The following is a 14,582-nucleotide window of genomic DNA, read 5'->3' as shown; positions in this document are numbered from 1 at the left end:
TTTACACATATGCTCTCCATCCTCATTTCTCCACTCTCCTGACCATCACCTCCACCATTCCGGTCAGAAAGTGTCAAAGGAGAGTGAAGAAACTACATCAAGGACCTCTTCATGATACATCAAAATCTCCCAATAAACTGACTGAAAAACAGAGTTTTACAAGAAAATCTACAGAAATTAGATAAAACACTAGGTTTGAGATTCTTGTCCACAGACTATTTTTTTATTCTTTATTCTGTTATTTGCTGAAGTTAAGCCTAATTCATACAAACATGAATACATTTTTACATTTCCTTATGTGTATGTGTTAACAGTAACTTTTACTGAGCATTTTTAGTGTGCCAGGCAGCGTGCTGCATGCGCTCATCTAGTTTTCACAATACCCTTTTGAAGTAGATAGTACTGTTATCTAGATTTTAAAGATGATGAAAAAGGCACAGAAAGATTAACTTGCCCAAAGTCACACAGCATAATGTGTGGATCTGAGATGTGAATCCAGAAGTCAGACGTCTGGCAAGCCCATCCACTAAACCACCGTTACACTGCCTTCCCTCTGTATGTATACTCTATGTTGCTCCATCTATCTATCTACCTACCTTTCTCCCTGCCCGTCTTACTTCCCTCCATACTTATACACATGCAAGAGTATCAGGATTCTTTTCTCCCAACCTTGGAAGTCTACGAAGAAAAACTGCAGTCCCTCTCTTTATGTACCCTTCGCCTGTATCCTGATCCACTTCTACCCTGAACTGCAACTTCATTTGGAGTCTAAAGAGTGAAATTTGTCTGTTAGTGCACTACCTCAAGTTTGCACTCCACAAAATTTAACCTGTGGTCATGAATTGTCATTTATGAAGTAAATGTTTCTAAGAATACTCACGCAGTAAATCCATTAATCATATGAGCATATTTGAGCAAAACAAGGTCCAACCAGCCACACCTTCTTTTCCTTCCAGTAGTTACACCAAACTCTCTACCCCTTGTTTGTAATAATTCTCCAGTTTCCTAAGGAACAGAAAATAAAACTTTAGGATTAAAATCCCAATGCTCTAAATCTAGTAAATTTAAAGATTTACTAGATTTAAAGTAGAATTATACTTAAAATCATATAACAAGTCAAAGTTTCTTAGAGATAAACATTTTTCACAAAATAACTATGTTGAAGATAGAATTCCATAGAGAATGGTAGATGGTAGATTTTATGTGAGGGAGACATTATCTGAAATACGTTCACTTTGGCTTCATTTTTTACCACTATTTTATTTATTTTATTTTTTTTTAATTTTATTTATTTATTTTATTTATTGGCTGTGTTGTGTCTTCATTGCTGTGCTTAGGCTTTCTCTAGTTGTAAAGAGCAGGGGCTACTCTTCATTGCAGTGTGCAGACTTCTTATTGTGGTGGCTTCTCTTGTTGTGGAGCACAGGCTGTAGGTGCGCAGGCTTCAGTAGTTGCAGCACGTGGGCTCAGCAGCTGTGGCTTGCAGGCTTAGTTGCTCCACAGCATGTGGGATTTTCCCAGACCAGGACTTGAACCCGTGTCCCCTGCATTGGCAGGCGGATTCTTAACCACTGTGCCACCAGGGAAGCCCTACCACTATTTTAAAACCAACATTTTTTATGTTATAGAGATAATTTCTTAAAATTTAGATTAACATATAAAAATTATAAATGCTGCATATTAAAAACTTTGTTAATAAGTACTTATTAAAATAAATAAGTTAGGCTAATTTGTTCTAAGAAGTTTGATGATTTTCCTGAAAACCATAAGGCAAACTCTCACCTGGTAGTTGCTATCACAGTGTCCTTTTGAAGAGAATTAAGGTTGAAAACAATGCTCCAAGTTCTAAGCTACAGCCACTCCCTACAACCTAGTTTTCCCATCTATGGGATCTATCTGTTCCTTACTTTACACCTTTCTGATTAAAGCCATCATTTCATTACCTCATGTATTCTGACATAATTACAATTAAAGTGTTCTCTGTCAAGTTTGTATTCCAGCCTTGTCTATCTGTGTGGCCTTGGGACATTTACTTCAGCTCTTCATGCCTCAGCTTCCGCATGTGTAGAATGGGGATGGCAATAGCACCCAGCTCCCAGAGTTGTTGTGAGGATCCAAAGAGCTTCTAAGTTTACAGTAATTAAACAGTGCCTGGCCCAAAGTCACCACCAATAAGGTTTGCTCTGATCAGACAATGTCTGGAGACCATTTTCCTCAATCTTGACTCCTAATAAGCTCTTGGTGAAAGGTAGTTGTTATTTTAACTTCTTCCTTCTCTAGCATCTCAGTCCCCTTCATAGACCCACCTTCACTTAGCCTTGCGATTACAATTACCTTTAAGCACCCACTAATCCCTCCCTTTTTGTTGCCAATCTGCTGCCACTAGCAATAAAAGTGTATATAATTTTCTTTAATGTTGTTCTGATTAATCTTGCAAATTAAGTAAAATGCACAGAAGGCAATAATTCATTAAGAAAAAAAAAGCATGATTTTTTATTTCAAAACTTTTAAATTAGATTTACTGAGAAATAAACAGGCTTACATTGTCTTGCTCTGTAGGAAAGGCACCAATACCAACTCTAGTCGTATAAGCTTTCACAACTCCATAAACTTCTCCAACATTTTGAGGGGGCATACCCAAGCCAGTACAAACACCTCCAACTGTACAGTTCGAAGAGGTTACAAATGGGTAAGTTCCTAAAAATAGAAACAAATAGTAAAATATACACAAATGATAGACATTATTTTAAAAATTCTGCATTTGAGTATATTCTAGGTACTTGACAGGCTTATGAATATAAACTGTAACCACCCTTTCAAAGCCTCTATGTTTTATTCCTGATTCTTTTTGTCTTCAGAGAGATAAAAACATAGGTAGTTAAGCTATAGCTGCAGTGCTTATACTAGAAAGGCTCCTTGAGTACATGCAATTACTCAGCTCTGTCTGGTACGTACTCACCTAATGGACTGCTAAATAATTTAATGCCAAAACTCTGGTGTTATTCTACTATGTAGACTTATATATATTTTAACACTCTCGCGTTAGTTTAAAACAAATTTTACTCCCTCGATACAAATATTTAAGGTGCACCAGCAACTTGGACTGACAACAGTACACTAAGAATTTTGTGGTATTCAGCATTTTCTAACCTTTTGATCTCTCTTCAGGGAATAATCCCAGAAATGACGAGAGTAAGCAAAGAGTGGTGCACTTGGGCCCCCAACCCTGGCCCCAAGATCCTCTTCATACTTAAATTATTCACTATGCTAATTAGACATTGCTTTCTTTCCAGATTGGATAGGTGCATTATAGTATCAAAAATACATATCTCCTATATAGAAATACACTTTAATTGGCTTACTTGGAGTCAAAAGCCAATGAAATGTCAGTAAGAGCTGAGAACAATCAGGCTTATCCTGAAAGATCATGTTTAGATTGAAAGGTCAACAAATTAGGCCAACAAAGGCAGTAGTTCGAAGACGATAAGCATTAACTTTTTGAAGATGGAGGAAATTCTCTAAACCCACTCAGAATCTCCTGTCCAGGGAGTTAGACTTCCACAGATCTTAGAATGTGCATGTTTAATAACAATGTATATTAGCTCTTGATATTTTTAAAAAGGCTGAATTCAAGGTCCTTTCAAAAGATTCATCTAATCATCTTACAGTTCCAAGGAAATGAGGTCTGGAATTAAACCACAAACCAGACAACAACAAAAAAATCACAGTTTATAGAACCCAAACCCATTGACCCAAATAGTGATTTCATTTTTCTAATGAACTGCAGAACTTAACACAAAATATTCCTTTCTTCATCATTCCTGAACATACAAGTGAAAAGCCTTATTTTAAAATCCTTTAATGCTAACATTAATTATTTATATCTTAAGCAATTTAGGACTCAGTTAAGCTCCTCATAAGTCATATCTCACCTACCAAAATCAATATCTAGTAGAGCTGCATTTGCACCTTCTACCAAGATTTTCTTTGGTGGTCCATGTAGAGCCTCATATAGGAAATAAACTCCATCTTTCACCATTGGTTTAATCCTTTCCATATAACCCTATATACAAAGACAAAAACCAAGTTCAATATATACTAATAAATTTACAACGTAACCAATATGAGTAAAAATTAGCTGACTTTGACAGTGAAAACTGACAAATGCAAAGCAGAAAGGGATTGGTGACGGTGCACACCCTACTGCAATATTTGGTCTCTCATGCTGATTCTCCAGAACCAGAAAAGAGACACTATTTCAAGAAAAGTAAAAATACAATGAAATTCAAAGGTTCTATTTTAACCTCACTGCAAATAATGATGACACTCTTCTGAACAGCCAAGTACTCATACTTCATAAACCAGCTTTCAGAAAAATAAAAAGAATTGAATATATTACATTGTGCTTTTATATTTTCTAGGTATTAAAAAAGCAGCACTTATAGTCCATATAACCATAAGCTGCATCAAGGTTTTTCTCAAAATGTGGTGAGGGCCACAAGTGACACTGCCAGGCATGCAAGTATCAATTATTGATTACTAATATCCTTTTACTCTTTTCCCAGTGTATTCTATTACAGTAAAATATCTTAGATATCTTAGCAGTATCACTAGTAGATAATATCAAATACTAACATATACATAAACATGATAAAATTTTCTCAAAACACGTTTTATGTATTAATAATACTGCTTAATTTTAGAAATTCTATTAAAAATATAATATAAACAAGAGGTTCCCCAAGGCCTATATTATAACTGCAACAAAATCTAGTTTTAATGATGTTTAAATATTTAGCCCGACTAGTATGGAAATTCCAAGATCCACTCATGAACTCCCCTGAGTATGTTATACCTAGTGATGAAAACATAATCCCCCCTTGGCTGTAGTCCCCAATCTCATGCTTCTTCCTGTTTTAGTCCTTCATTTTTAATGCTTGAAATGACTGTACCATTCATCACATCCCTTGTTCCTTAAAGTCCCAGTTTGACATACAGTACTCCCCCACTTATCCTAGGGGATATGTTCCAAGACCCCCAGGGGATGCCTGAAACTGCAGACAGTACCAAACTACATATACTGTGTTTTTTCCTATACATACATACCTATGATAATGTTTTATTTATAAGTTAGGCACAGTAAGAGATTACTAACAATAATAACCAAGAATAAAACAGAACAATTATGACAATATACTGCAATAAAAGTTACATAAATATGGCCTCCCTCAAAATATCTTACTGTACAAATTTAACGTCTTTTTCATCTTAAGCACTTATCATGCACTATTATACTTTTGCCGTTTGAGGTGTAACAGCAAAACTAGCACAAATTTCTTCTTCCTTCTTCACAATTTCATGGATAGAAGACTCATTCTTACTGTAGGTCTTAGCAACTTCAGCATATGATTTTTTTCTCTTTCCTTATTAAGTTGAGGATTTTCACCTTTTCACTTAAAGGAAGCACTGTATCTCTTTAGTGTATCCAAATGGCCAGTATCACTACACTTGTGCTTCAGGACCATTAGTAAGTTAAAATGAGGGTCACTTGAACATAAGCACTGTGATACCTTAACAGTCAATCTGATAAGTGAAATGGCTACTAAGTGACTAATGGGTAGGATGCACTGGACAAAGGGATGACTGACATCTTGGGCAGGATGAAGCAGGACAGCAAGAGATTTTATCACACTACTCCGAAAGTCTCAAATTTAAAATTTATGAGTTGTTTCGCAGTTGACCATGGGAAACTGAAACCACAAAAAGTGAAACCAAGGATAAGAGGGGAATATTGTTTATCACCTATTAAGAACCTTCTTACCTAATTCTGGTCATTATTATTCATCTACTTTACTTTCATATGGAACATGCATAAAATAGAATTGAAAAGATATACCCTTATTTTAGCATGTAAATATTTCCAAGTTGCTAGTAATACATTTAAATATTTGTTGCACGACAGAATGAAAAACAAAATGGCAGTCTATTCCAAGCAACAATCAATACACTGAAATCCAAATACCTAATATTTAGAATGCTCCTCGGAGGTCTTTTTTGTTTTTTTTTAGAAATTCAGTAAGTGGCTAGACCTAAGGTCTGCAACAATTCTAAAACGGCATATGAGGTATGTAAATTCCTATTCAGTTCTGGAATTGATGTCATACTTATTTATAATCAGACACACAGGAAGCAGCTTGAAACTCACCAAAGATTTTGGAGGAATGGAAGGGCGCAGAGGATAGGCAACTTGACTACTGACTAACTCAGGCACCAGCTGTGGGCCTAATCTTTGGTCAATTACCTTATTTGTCTCTTAAGAGTACAGTGCTAAAGAAATTGGCCCTATGGGGTAACAGTCCTAAATGGGCTGGTCAGCTTTAAAATTTATCGTCTCTCACTATCCCTTTGTTGATCTATCCTCCAAATTCCTATGAGTGATTTTTATATAATACAAAGCTAGTCTTTTTTTCTGCTCAAAATTATTCGACAGCTAAACTCCCTATCACTGCATAGGATACCAACATAAGACCTATGAGTTGGTCCCTACTTGTCTAACTTTATTTTCAGGTACTTTATTCTGGCTCCCTGCTCCCCACTCAATATTTTGTTTAAGCCACACCATGTAAAGTTACTCAAAAACACCACATCCTTTTAGGCCTGTATGCTTTTAGACTTAAAAATTCAAATTCACTTTACCAGTTCTTACCTTTAATACTTTATACATATCTATGTGGCATTTATTAACCTCAACTTTACACATATCTGTGTGGCATTTATTAACCTCACGTTCTTCAATCTTATATTTTCAGTTCCTAATACAAAGACTGAATGAATGGAAAGATCTAGATGCCAATTTGGCACACAAGGTTTAAAAAGGACATTATAAAGGTCAGAAAGCATTACCTTGAGTTTCTGTAATTCACCTTCAATGTCTATTTCCAAAGTGGGGTATATAGATTTGTACTGGTTAGCCAGAAATTTGAACCTGAGAAATACAGATAAATCAAGACCTTAGCTCCATTTAAAAATATTCTGAACAATTTCATTCGATTCACATGGTTTCTGGAGAAGAGTGGTCTTAATAACAACCCCCAAATCTAATAAAGAAGACCAGTCACATGAATAAATGATACACTCAAAATGTTTTTTAATGATAGGAATACCAACAATATAATTAAGGTGATGTGTGTGAGGGGCGGGAGGAATAGGGAATGACTGAAATCTATAACCACAAGACTTAAATCTGAATTAACTATTTTATACTGTGAGAAAGACCAAAGGAGATTGTCTAAAATGATGCTTTTAAGAGAGACAGAGGCAGACGTTAGCAATTTGCCTCCAATATTCTCAGTGGAGGTGCCCCAACAGTACATACAAACTGCTGACTGAAAATGGATACAGCAAATGATCTTTGATGCCATCTGTTATTAGATGTAACAAACTAACTCATCACTGAGTCACCATATAGTTTTCTGATGATTATTAGGTTTCCCATGGAGATTTTTCTACAGAGATTATCAGTGGGGCATTTCTATTTTTCAAGATGCTTGATACACAACAGTTCACCAGTACCTGAAAGCCTAACTATTTCTACATGGGAGGACACAACAGAGTCTTTGGACCTAAAACTCTGAGGATCAAGACCCTAGAATATGATGACCCCCCACAGCACTGCCACATCCCCCTAGAAACATCTCTATTTCTCAGTAAAGCATTCAAAACTCCAATTCTTAAATATAATTTTGGCTTTGTCTTTTTGGGGTACTGATATGATATCAACATCATGTTATTTTCATGAAGTTAACCTCAAATTAAGAATCAATTCAAATGTAACAAAAAATAACTTTAATATTTCAAGTGAAACAAAAAAGCCAATACCACTACTCAACTAGAATACTGACTTTTATCAATTTGCATATTGGGTTTTAAAAATCCTAAAAGTCCATTTGCTCTTTCCATTTTGAAATACAAGGCAGTTACCTCTCAGAGAAGCCATCAAAGTCAGAAACAAGATCGCACATCCTAAGTCCACTCCGAGCAGCTTTGGAAGAATAAACTGGGCCAATGCCCTTTTTTGTGGTACCCAAACTTAAAAATAAAACAAGCTCTGAGTTAGAAAAGAAAGATGCAGTTCTTATGGTCAGATCAACACAAAGAATGAAGTTACTATGCGTGTTTTCTGTTACACTATTTCCTTTAAGTTTATTTTCACAATCTTACTGATTTTCTCTGAAATCTAAACAGGATATTCTAATAGTTATTTTTCTTAAACTTCTGGCCTAGAATTTAAACCAAAAAGACAAGATATGCTTGAACTGCACATACACACACAAAAACCCACAAAAAAAAAACCAAAACATACTTTTTTCCTGCTTGTTCTTGTCTCTGTTGTTCCTGGATACCATCAGCTGCTTGATGAAAATCAAATACTGAGGGGGAAAAACAAAATCAGTTGTTGTTGAAACAAAAGCAATATAGGAAAGCAAAATACACTGTATTTTAAATGACTGATTCAGCCTAATTTCTTTATGACAAACTGAATAGATACATTTTAAAAAACAACAATAATGGTGGGAATGAAGATTATAACGCTAACTGGTATATTAATATGAAAATATGCCTGATCATTCATTCCTATTTATTACAATCTGTTCTATTTCTAAAAATGAGTCCCTAATAGAGTAATTTTGGAATACACTACCCTACAGTTCTATAAAGATGAGTCTACTAAGACATCCTCTTCAAATTCTGGACTCCAGTAATCTGGGGCTTTTGTTGATCATCTCCCTCTTCCTCACTGGTCCCAAGCTTCCATCATCTCTCAGGAAAGCTGTAGCCTCCTAATGAGTGTACCTATTTCCACTCTTGGACACCTCTAATTCTTATTTTTTAATGCAGCCACAGTCACCTTTCCAACACACAAACATGTCACCACTGTTGTCTTTAAAACTCAGTTATCTTTCTACTGCTTAAAAGAAAAGGACACGGTTTCCTTGTATGGTCTGCCCTTTAATCTTATACTATGCTCTGCCCCCTTTCTGCCCTCCCAGCCCATCACTTGCGCATTCTTTTAAGTCCTTGGCTCCAAGGCATATGCTTCTACAGTCTGAATCTGCCTCTAGGCCTTCTCTTTCTTCTCACCCTTTCCCCCTCCCCTTCCCTCTCCCTCTCTGTACTGTTCTCCCTGAGGCTACACAAATTTACATTACCACCTACAGTGGGAAGGGTTTCCTTTTCTCCATATTCTCAGCAACATTTGTTTTCTCTTGTCTTCTTAATGACAGACATTCTGACAAGTGTGAGGTGGTATCTTACTGTGGTTTTGATCTGTATTTCCCTAATGATTAGTGATGTTGAGCACTTTTTCACGTACCTGCTGGTGAATTGTAATGCCTTCTGTGGAAAAACGTGTATTCAGTTCCTCTGTCCTTTTTAAAACTGGATTTTTTTTCTGTTGTGTTGTTTGAGTTCTTTATATATTTTGGATATTAATGCCTTATCAGATATATGATTTGCAACTATTTCTCCCATTCTGTAGGTTGCCTTTTCCTTTTGTTGACGGTATCCCTTGCTGTACAAGTTTTTTAGTCTGATGTAGTCCCACATTTGATTATTTTTGCTTTTGTTGCCTTTGCTTTCAGGGTCAAATCAAAAAAATCAAAGACCAGTGTTATGAAGCTTACCATCTATGTTTTCTTCTAGGAGTTTTATGGTTTCAGTTCTTAGGTTCAAGTCTTTAATCTCATTTTGAGTTAGTTTTCGTGTACACCTAAGAAAGTGGTCCAGTTTCATTATTTTGCATGTGGCTGTCCAGTTCTCCCAACACCATTTATTAAAGAGACCGTCCCTTCCCCATTGTATATTCTTGGCTCCTTCATTGTAAATTAATTGAATATATGTGTCAGTTTATTTCGGAGCCCATATTCCATTCCATTGATCTGTGTATCTGTTTTTATGCCAATGTCATTATGCTTTTTTAATTACTATAGCTTTGTAATATAATTTGAAATCAGGAAGTACAATGCCTGCAGCTTTATTCTTTCTCAAGATTGCCTTGGCTATTTTGGGTCTTTTGTGATTCCATACAAATTTCACAACTGTTTGTTCTATTTCTGTGAAAAATGCCATTGGAATTGCATTGAATTCCAATGTAATTGAACACAGTGAATTCCAAACGCATTGAATCTGTAGAGTGCTTTGGGTGGTATGAACCTTTTAACAATATTAATTCTTTCAATCCATGAGCATGAAATATCTTTCCATTTATTTGTTTCTTCTTCAATGTCTTACAGTTTTCAGTGTACAGGTCTTTGACCTCCTTGGTTAACAGAGTACCCTTTTCAGGTTCTAGAAGGCTCTGTATAATAAGGTAGATGGTGATTAAAGGAGCAAAAGATGTGTATACTACTTGTGCAGTACTTTGATATATTATGTGGGTATGTTAAAATGTTTACTTATTTCTATGACATGGAATCTAAACCTTGGCCAATAAATTGCTATTACATACTATAAGGATTAGTTCATTATCATGTTCCTATTTTGGCGCCCAGCCAGTAGCCTTTCTCATCTACTTCTGAGAGGCCAGAATAGTTCTTAAGAGCTGTTTCACTAAACTCAGACTTTGCAAATCAGTTACCACAAGACAGTTCTTGGAGTATGCCATTTCTTTTGAATAATAAAAGCATTTGCATTTCAGAACGTTTTATTTTTTACGTTCAAAGAAGCTACAAAGGCAACTGGCAAGTCACAAACAGTTGTTGGAAAGCAGGTAAGCCAAGTACTCTGCCACAGACCTAATGTTTTCTTAGGCTTTTCTGAGTTCCAGGAAGCTATGAGTACAATCAGAATCATTACTTTCATAAAGCTTCATTGTGGTATGAAGTCTTAATACCTCCATAATTAGCATTTTTGAAAGAACAGTCTTTGTCTGAAGTTGCTCTGAATATCTCTTCCATTTTCTACAGCCTAGACACTGAAAACACAAAATGCCACCTTGGGGATTCAATCTACTTTTTTAAATTAAAGATAATTGTGTACCTTCAGTAATTAAGTTTTATTAACACCATCTTATTATTTTTTAATTATAGTTAAGTTTTATTAACACTATGGTTATACTGTATTAAAGTGTTCAGTGTGAGCCTCAGGACATGTAATATCCACTTTGCTTGCTTCTCATACCTTTTCAGGTCTTTTTTTCTTTTTTTCAAAGTTTTTTGTTATTTTTTCTTAATATGATCACTTTAGGTCACAACACAGCACTGTAACCTATAGCCTCAATATTGTACAGCATATCTCTAGACATTATTCATCTTGCATCTCCTTCAGATTTTTACTCAAATGTCGTCTTCTCAGTGAAACCTCCCCAGCCACTTTATCTAAAATTATAATTCCCCACCCACCTTCTCCAAATGCGTGATACTACCTGGCTCCTTTCTGTGATTTACTTTTTCTCCTCAGAACTTATCACTATATGCCATGGTACATTACACACCTGTCTTCCCTACTATAACACTATTAAGAGATTTTTGTCTTTTCTATTGCTGAATCCTCAGTGCCCAGCACCACACCTGACACAGAGTAGGCTTCCAATAGGTAGTTGTTGAATCAAAGGACAGACACCCAGCAAACCTTGGATTTCAAATGCTTAAAAAAATTTTAAACTCTCAGCCATTTTTCAGGGCTCTTTTCCTCAATAAGCATCTCATGTTAAAATTTTGGTTTTGTTATGAGATTCAACGGGACAGGGCACAATTATGATGTAATAGACAGTTCTTTGCATACTTGCTTCAGTAAGCTAATGTAAAGAATTGGCCAACAACTTGGTCACTTTTAAATATCTTTAAAGGAAAATTGACTGTTTAAAGCAAAAATATTAACAATGTATTGTGGAGTTTATAACAGTGTAGATATGAAATGTATAATAATAATAACACAAAGGACTTTACAAGGAAATGCAAGCATTTTGTTGTAAGGACCTTAGGTTAAGGTGTTACATTATTTTAAGGTAGATCATGAGAAATCTAAAGATGCATACTACAAACCCTAGAGCAACTACCAAAATTCGTGAAACAAGAGGTATAGCTCATAAGCTAATAATGGAGATAATATTTAAAATATCCAATCCCAAAGAAATCAGGAAAGAAAAAAAAAAAAAAGAATAGAGAACAAAGAGCAGATATAAATTCAACCATACCTCTAATTAACTATACTGGAAGTAAATGGTCTAAACAGACCAATTAAAAGGCACATTGTCACAATGGATAAAAAGCAAGGTCCAAATATATTTTGTTGATAATAAATGAGCCACAAATATAATGATATAAATAGATTAAAGATTATTAAAGGATGGAAAAAAGATACACGAATCTTAAGAAAGCTCTAGTGGTTATATTAATATCAAAGTAGACTTCAGAATAAGAAATATCACCGTAAGTAAAGAGGACATTTCATAGTGATGAAAGAGTTAATTCATCAAAAACATAATTTTAAATATACATGTACCTAACAGAGCTTCAAAGCACAGAAAGCAAAAACTTACAGAGTTGAAAAGAAATTAATAGACAAATCCACAATTATTGTTGGAGGTTTTAACATGCCTCTCTCTCAGTAACTGACAGAGCAAGTAAACAGAAAATCCGCTAGGATACAGAAGATCTGAACAATGCTGTCTTCCAATTTTATTTAATTGACATTTAAAGAACACTACTCAACAAGAACAGCACGTATTCTAAGTACATGGAGAACATTAATCAAAACAGGCCACATAATAGGTCATAAAACAAATCTCAACAAATTTAAAAAGGTTACGATTGTACAGAGCATATTCTATCTACAACAAAATTAAATTAGAAACAAATAATAGAGAGAAATCAGGAAAATCTTCCAATATTTAGAAACATAAACATCATATTTCTTAATAATTCATGGATCAAATAGAAATCACAAAAAATTACAAAGTATTTTCAACTGAATGTAAATAAACATACAAAATGTCAGTGTTTGTTAAGTGCAATTAAAATAGTGTTAGAGGGACATGTGTAGCTTTAAATGCTTATATTAGAAAAGAAAGGTCTAAAGTAAATAATCTAATAAGTTTTTAAAAGGGCTAAAAAAGAGAGATCAAATTAAACCCAAAGAAAGTAGACAGAATGGACTAATAAAGAGCTGAAAACAATAAAATAGAAAACAAATAGAAAAAATAAACAAAATCAAATGCTTATTCTTTAGGGAAAAAACTCAAAATCAATAAAATGGATAAAGCTCTAGTTAGGCTGATCAAAAGAAAATGAGAGAAGATGCAAGCTACCAATACCAGGAATGAAAGAAAGGACACCACTGCAAACTCTACAGAAATTAAAAGGATAAAATGCAAATATTAAAAGCATTATGCCAGTAATTTGACAAGTTGAATGAAATGAATAAATTCCTTGAAAAAACATAAATTACCAAAACTGACATAAGGAGAAACAGAAAAACCTGAATTTCTCCATATCTGTTAAAGAAGTGGAATTTATAACGAAAAACATCCCCTCAAAGATTCTAGCCAACATTTAAGAGGAAATAATACCAACCCCACATGTACTCATTCAGAAAAATAAAGGCACTGAAACTAAAGAAAATTACAGACCAGCATCCCTCCAGATGTAAAAACAGTACATCTTGGCCAAGTAGGGATAGGGCACCTAAATTAGGTGCTGGACATATTTATGAATAAAACAGATAAAATTCTTTCCCACATGGGCACAGCCTTGTGTGAGGAGCTATTACTGATGGGGGACTAATGCCCAGAAGCTAAACAACTTGCCAGAGGACATACAAACAACATTTGGGTCCCGATCCCTAAAATTCTGAAGCCTATAATTCTATTATACTATACTCCATATCACCCATCACACTTTCTACTGACAATCTCATGATTTTATAGAGAAAATTTTTAAATCCTTGGAAAGGATTTTTAAGCATCTATGTACCAGACTAGGTCCTCTGCTCAGTAATGAAACAAGAGTTCTAATGCCATAATTACAATGGTGCTTAGAGAACTGTCCTTTCAGTCCTATGGTAAGAGAGTCCCTGAAGCAAAAATGTGAAGTGGTTACACAGCAATGATTCTCAGCAATTTTCTAGTTAGTTTGATTTGATTTTTTGATAACATTATTTACTTCTTTTCACCATCTCAGAATTGCCTGTACTAAAAATATGTTTCTTACAGACATTTTAATAACATGTTTTAAAGAATACATATATTATTATACACATTACTACTAACATCTAAATTTTAGTCTGAGCTATCATCTATGGGCTCAATTCTCCTCTAACAGAAATACTTTCCTTTAAGAATATAAATTTATGGAAAAGGAAAAATCATTATTAAAGAAATATAATGAAATTATTAAAAAATTATAAATTAATTCACATTTGTTATAATTTAAACCACATTACTTTCCTATTACTCTGGTCCTTTGGCCCCTTTGCATTACTATTTTCTTTGGTTTTTGTACTCCAAAGTAGTTAAGTGGCTTGCTTAACCACTGTGTTACATCCAAGAATGCAAACTATCAAGTGACAGACCCAAAGCATTTGTA

At 34.7% G+C, this 14,582-nt stretch overlaps 1 protein-coding gene across 4 annotated transcripts in view; it reads right to left on the bottom strand.

The window, feature by feature from the left end:
- ADSS2 (adenylosuccinate synthase 2) overlaps window positions 1-14,582 on the bottom strand; it is a 40,757-nt gene that overhangs the window by 6,773 nt on the left and 19,402 nt on the right. Inside the window, exons 1-7 of one of the 4 annotated variants that reach the window (XM_057727823.1) lie at window positions 9,684-12,348; window positions 8,363-8,429; window positions 7,981-8,088; window positions 6,904-6,985; window positions 3,937-4,063; window positions 2,543-2,697; window positions 881-1,005 (exon numbers count right to left, since the gene is read on the bottom strand). In XM_057727823.1, coding sequence (XP_057583806.1) covers window positions 881-1,005; window positions 2,543-2,697; window positions 3,937-4,063; window positions 6,904-6,985; window positions 7,981-8,088; window positions 8,363-8,429; window positions 9,684-9,792 — 773 coding nt within the window. In that variant the 5' untranslated portion in view covers window positions 9,793-12,348. Of the gene's footprint in view, window positions 1-880; window positions 1,006-2,542; window positions 2,698-3,936; window positions 4,064-6,903; window positions 6,986-7,980; window positions 8,089-8,362; window positions 8,430-9,683; window positions 12,674-14,582 lie in introns of those variants that run through there. The other 3 variants (XM_057727825.1, XM_057727824.1, XM_057727822.1) reach the window with 3 other exon arrangements.

This window comes from Hippopotamus amphibius, chromosome 3 (genome assembly GCF_030028045.1).
Source record: "Hippopotamus amphibius kiboko isolate mHipAmp2 chromosome 3, mHipAmp2.hap2, whole genome shotgun sequence".
NCBI classification, from domain to species: domain Eukaryota; kingdom Metazoa; phylum Chordata; class Mammalia; order Artiodactyla; family Hippopotamidae; genus Hippopotamus; species Hippopotamus amphibius.
The sequence above is the reverse complement of the archived record's forward strand: the minus strand, read 5'-3'. Positions and strand labels throughout refer to the sequence as shown.